This window comes from Montipora foliosa, chromosome 10 (genome assembly GCF_036669935.1).
Source record: "Montipora foliosa isolate CH-2021 chromosome 10, ASM3666993v2, whole genome shotgun sequence".
In the NCBI taxonomy this organism is placed as follows: Eukaryota; Metazoa; Cnidaria; class Anthozoa; order Scleractinia; family Acroporidae; genus Montipora; species Montipora foliosa.
Window position 1 is genome coordinate 31,610,450 of NC_090878.1, and position 5,000 is coordinate 31,615,449.

The 5,000-nt window shown below is 40.9% G+C and overlaps 1 protein-coding gene across 3 annotated transcripts in view; it reads left to right on the forward strand.

The window, feature by feature from the left end:
- Nucleotides 1–5,000, forward strand: part of LOC137973390 (beta-1,3-galactosyltransferase 6-like) — a 23,807-nt gene that overhangs the window by 9,869 nt on the left and 8,938 nt on the right. For all 3 annotated transcript variants that reach the window (XM_068820192.1, XM_068820193.1, XM_068820194.1), the window contains one exon: nucleotides 2,360–2,811. In XM_068820192.1, the coding sequence (XP_068676293.1) occupies nucleotides 2,461–2,811 (351 nt within the window). In that variant the 5' untranslated portion in view covers nucleotides 2,360–2,460. The remainder of the gene's footprint in view (nucleotides 1–2,359; nucleotides 2,812–5,000) is intronic.

Sequence of the window (5,000 nt, forward strand, 5' to 3'; positions counted from 1 at the left end):
AAGACGTTTTGTTCATAACATGCATACCACGCGGCTGGACGCACACTGGTTATGCAATCACAGATTCTTTTCTGCACAGAAATTTACCAAAGCGGCGTAGGATGAAAAGACTCAAAAGACCATGTTTCTATTATCCTAACAGCTCCGCCGCATTCAATATCTGACGTTCAAGCTCAACCCGGGGCCTTCTATGAACAGAACAATACCGGTCATTGTCTCATCACAAGCCAAACGCAGCCATGCATCACGGCCCACTGCTGTGTCATATAATGCCACTCCCGGTTTTAAAAGTTGCTGTCTCAGGGGACTGAATCGGCAAAATCTTATCAATTTAAGATGCTCAAACCAAAACTGCAAAATGGCTTTATACCCATTGAATTTTGCTTGCTGAACACCCGATCGATCAATACGAAGGAGCTTGCAATTAAAGATTATGCAGTTGAAAATAACGTAGATATATTTGCAGTGACTGAGACATGGCTACGCGATAATGAAAACTATGAAAACTCAAATTTTTCCATCGCCGAAGTTTGCCCCACTGGATACTGCTTCTACCATGTTCCACGGAAAAACTCACGAGAAGGAGGAGTTGGTCTCTTAGTAAAGAAACACATAAAAGTTACGAGACAAACCCAAGGAAAATTTAGCTCTTTTGAACACTTGGATGTCGTTACGACATGCTCCACTGGATCTACAAGAATTGTTATCATTTACAGACCACCTCCGTCGAAGGCAAATCAACTAAATAGTGCTCTATTCTTCGAAGAATTCGGCACCCTCACAGAGCAGTTAGTTGTTTCCCCTGGAAACCTGCTAATAGTGGGGGACCTCAACTATCACATGGATGACACTAAAAATTTGGATACTGTCAAATTTAACAAGGTCCTAGAATCGTTCAGTCTAGTCCAGCACGTTTATGGAAACAACTCCACTTAGCGTTGTCACGTTAATTGATGACGGCCTTCTTGCCAAACCAAAGTTCGTTGCGCATGTGTTGATCAATAAACTTTATTACAGCCCATTACAGCCCACAAAAGTCCACGTTCTGTGCACGCGCTGACAATAATTTAATTTAAGAAAGGGCGCGGATTGTGAGGAAAAGAAGACGTTAAAAATGTGCATATTTAACGAGCAAAAACCTCACCGGTTTAAGTGCTGATAACACAGACCATGCTCTTTAGCACACTTGTCGAGAGCTGAAATTATTGATTCATTTAAGATTTATGAACTGTTCCGTAGCCGTCTTTTCAGTAGCCTGTTTGAGTTCGGAGTTTTGTCCGAACGTGCGTGACGATATTGTTATTCCTCGTTTTGCTATTGTTCTATTATAGATGATGTAATGTTCAGTTAGTGTGCTATGAACTCTGGGAACAAAGAACACGTGCAAACAGAGAACAACAAACGAGAAGGACTTATGAGTTGTAATTTTCCTGTGATGTGAAAGACGAATAAAGCGAAGCTTAGAGAAGAGTCGAATTAGTACTTTATCGTTTTTTGGGAATACGAACAACACTTGCGTTAATTTCACATGTCGCAGTAAGGCTGGAAGATTGTCCAGTAGTTTTGTGGTACAGCATTCGAACTCACAGGTTTGGCTCCCGATAGAAGCAGTCGGAATTTTTCCCGAGTATGCTCGGGTCAACATAAAGATCAAACGTATATTAGATGTATATGTTACTAATAAAAGTAAATAAATGAAGAGAAATAAATGTATTTATCATGGGTTATGTGGCCCATTGTCTGGAGAGTTGCACGATATTTTGTTAAAACGTTTTATTAGTGGAGGGCTGGTATGTATTCTGCATTTCATTCTTGCATTTCATTAAATACCCAATGATGAATGACTGTCCGTTCTTCATGTATATACATATTTTCAAACATTTGTATACGCGCTTAGTTCAGATTAGTTTGTAGGCTTTCATACCATTAGTTGTTTGCTTTTCTTGTTGTATTTTTGCTTGTAAAGACATAATAAATAGGGTCACACACGGCTCGTGTTGACACACCCCATCTACGGTTTGTTATTACACAGTAAATGTTTCATCTTTGTTTGAGCGGGGTAGCGAATCAGCACATAGTGCAAGCTTCCCGCTGGCGAAGTCATCCGCAATTAATCCGCGTTTTGGTTTCTTTTTCTTTTTTTTTTTTTCTGTTAAAGGAGTGGGCGCTAGTCACGACCCAACACTTTCGTTTATACAGTAAATGTTTTTCATATTACACAGTAAGTGTTTTATCTTTGTTTGAGTGGGGTAGCGCATTACCACATAGTGCAAGCTACCCGCTGGCGAAGTTATCCGCAAGTAATCCGCGTTTTGGTTTCTTTTTATTTATTTATTTATTTATTTTTTATGTGTTAAAGGAGTGAACGCTAGTCACGACCCAACACTTTCGTTTACCAGCATCGCTCGAGAATTCGCAAAAGGAGGGCATTTTCCTGCAGTGTCCTGGAGGCGGCCATCCATGAAGTTTCCTTTTCCTGCACTCCTTTATGCTTTTGTTTGCATAGTGGTACTCTTGGTTTATATTCATTTTTCAATTTTACCTGGACGTTTTAATGGAAATGTGAAAAGCAACGATGAAACAACGTCTAGCGACGCACAAAGTGATGGCAAAGAGACCCGCTCAGACGCATCTGTTCTAACGGACTCTATGCATTACACGAAGCTGCTTCCAGTACTGGACTTCAGACATTTGGGAAACAAGCGAACGAAAGTACTGTTGTTGATCATTATTAGCACAGCTCCTGGACGATTTCAGAGAAGGCAGGCAGTAAGGGAAACATGGTGGAAACACTGTCGGAAAAACAGGCAGGTACGGAAACAGAACTTTGATACGGTGGTAGTCAAGTCTATTGGGTCTATATTTTCCAAGTCACAGGTTGACACTCAGGGTCTCAATGTGCAATGTACTGTCTTTGAGGGACGAAGACTGTTGCGCTCCCCACCAAATACGACGATTCCGAGGTTCAAAATGCTGTATTTTCGAAATTAAAGACGTCACGGAACTGGAAACTACGTCATCTTCAACTATTCAGAAGGCCTTGCGACTTTAATTTAAGAATTTGATGACGTCACTGGGAAAACCATCTATTGTTTTCTTTCTTCTCTCGAGTGGGGTCCAGAAGGAAGGTCCATTTTCGGTCCAGTTACGGGGTCCATGTTTTGTACCATCCCTCCTCAAGACTCACTAAAATCTCCCTTCTTTTCCACGCACGAACCGCAAACATAATTGACCACTGATCTCCCTTCCCCTAGGTAGCATTTCTACCATTTTGGTAAACTAGTTTAGGTTGTTTTGGGGTAAGGGCTGTCTCAACTTAAGAGGTAAACTCAAGGACTCGTTTTGGGACAGCTATCGCTAGCTTTTCTTGCATTTTTGTGGTATTGCATTAAGAAGGATAAGGTAACACTTCGTGGCATTTAATTTGTTATTCTAAGGTTTACGATTACACTTTAACCAATTTTGTTTTTTTTTTAATATCCTCATTATCATGTGGATGTGCAGTTACACCCCATTATTTTGAATTCGGGTATTTCGAATTCCCCGCAATTTCGAACAAATGTTCATTTACTTTAGTCATAGTTAATCGAGGGACTGGTTATGAAACCTTAGAACCTTCAAAAGCGAGAGCAATGTTGTTGCAATCGATGTTGAATTGACCGTGACCCTGCACAATCGTTTGTTTTCTCTTAGCACGGGTTTTCAAATTAGTTGCACACAATTTAATCGAAGGATTTGATTGGTTATCTTCTCGAAAAAAGGTATGTTTTTGCAGGGTCAAGGCCAAAAATACAGACAAAAACATGAAACAAAGGAACTTGTCGAGTTTCATAACCACCTCCGTGCATTAACTATGCTTTAGCTTAGCCCCGTTAAAAAGGTGTTTGACAAACTTAAGATGCTGCCAGAACACATTGTGACAATTGTCTGAATTGCACAATCCGCCAGTCCCGGAAATAAACCACAATTATTTAAAAAGTGTTATGAAATATTTATATTTCTGGCCTCATTTGTTCAAACGATGTAAAGCGCTATCCTCCGGATCAAGTGTTAGCGGAAGCGATTGCGCTATCCGATGCATAGTGATTCATCTGGTGGATAGCGTTATCCACCTTTTGAACAACTGGGGGCCTAGTGGGAAAGAATGTAGATAAAGAATTTCCCTTTATTCTTTTAGATTTGCAGATAAAGTTACTATCTTTGTTTTATTTAAAGCAATGAAATATTATGAAATTTTTGAAAAGTCTTATTCCTCCATTATGTTATAATTTAATGGCGACAGTGCGGCCAAGTGGTAATTAGTTGCTTCCCTTGAGATTCGGAGATCCCGGGTTCAAGATCCGTCTTGACCACTAGTTGAATGTGGTCCAGATTGTACCGGGTTCACTTCTCGGCTGCACTTGTAAATAGACTTAAATGATTAGAGTGTAATGTGAAATGCTAAGTTTCTATCATGTTGTACACAAAACCATTTCAGTAATCCGGAGAGCCGCACAGACCTTAGAAGCGCCGTGTTTTTCTGAACTTGCTTTCCTTTGGCTTTCTACTTCTACCTTTCCTTGTAATCTCATGTAGGTGCTTCGTTCTTCCCTTCAGTGTATCGTCAAGTAAAGTAAAGTGTGCCTAGAGTCGTTAACATTTCATTCAAACATGTGATGGCTCTCATGCTGTCCGGTACTGGCGGGCGTAGAACAAGAGTGCTCTCTAGCGACAGTAAATTTTGCGGAAGGCCCATCTGTGTCACAACTGTTTTTAATGTGGGCACATCGCTATTGGATGCTAAGCCAAAGGTTCCTGCCAAATTCAAGGGTGCACCCGAAAGCACCACACACTGCTTCATCCTCTGGCCAGATGACAGCTTTTGAATTAAGGAGAGGCCGCCCCGTTACCCGAGACTCAAGTTGGCAGTTCCCCTCTGGTTCCTGGTGGACAAAGCCACAGTACCTCTGGTAGTGAAGGGAAAATGTGCTTGAGAATTGTTCCAGTCAAAGCCATGATTC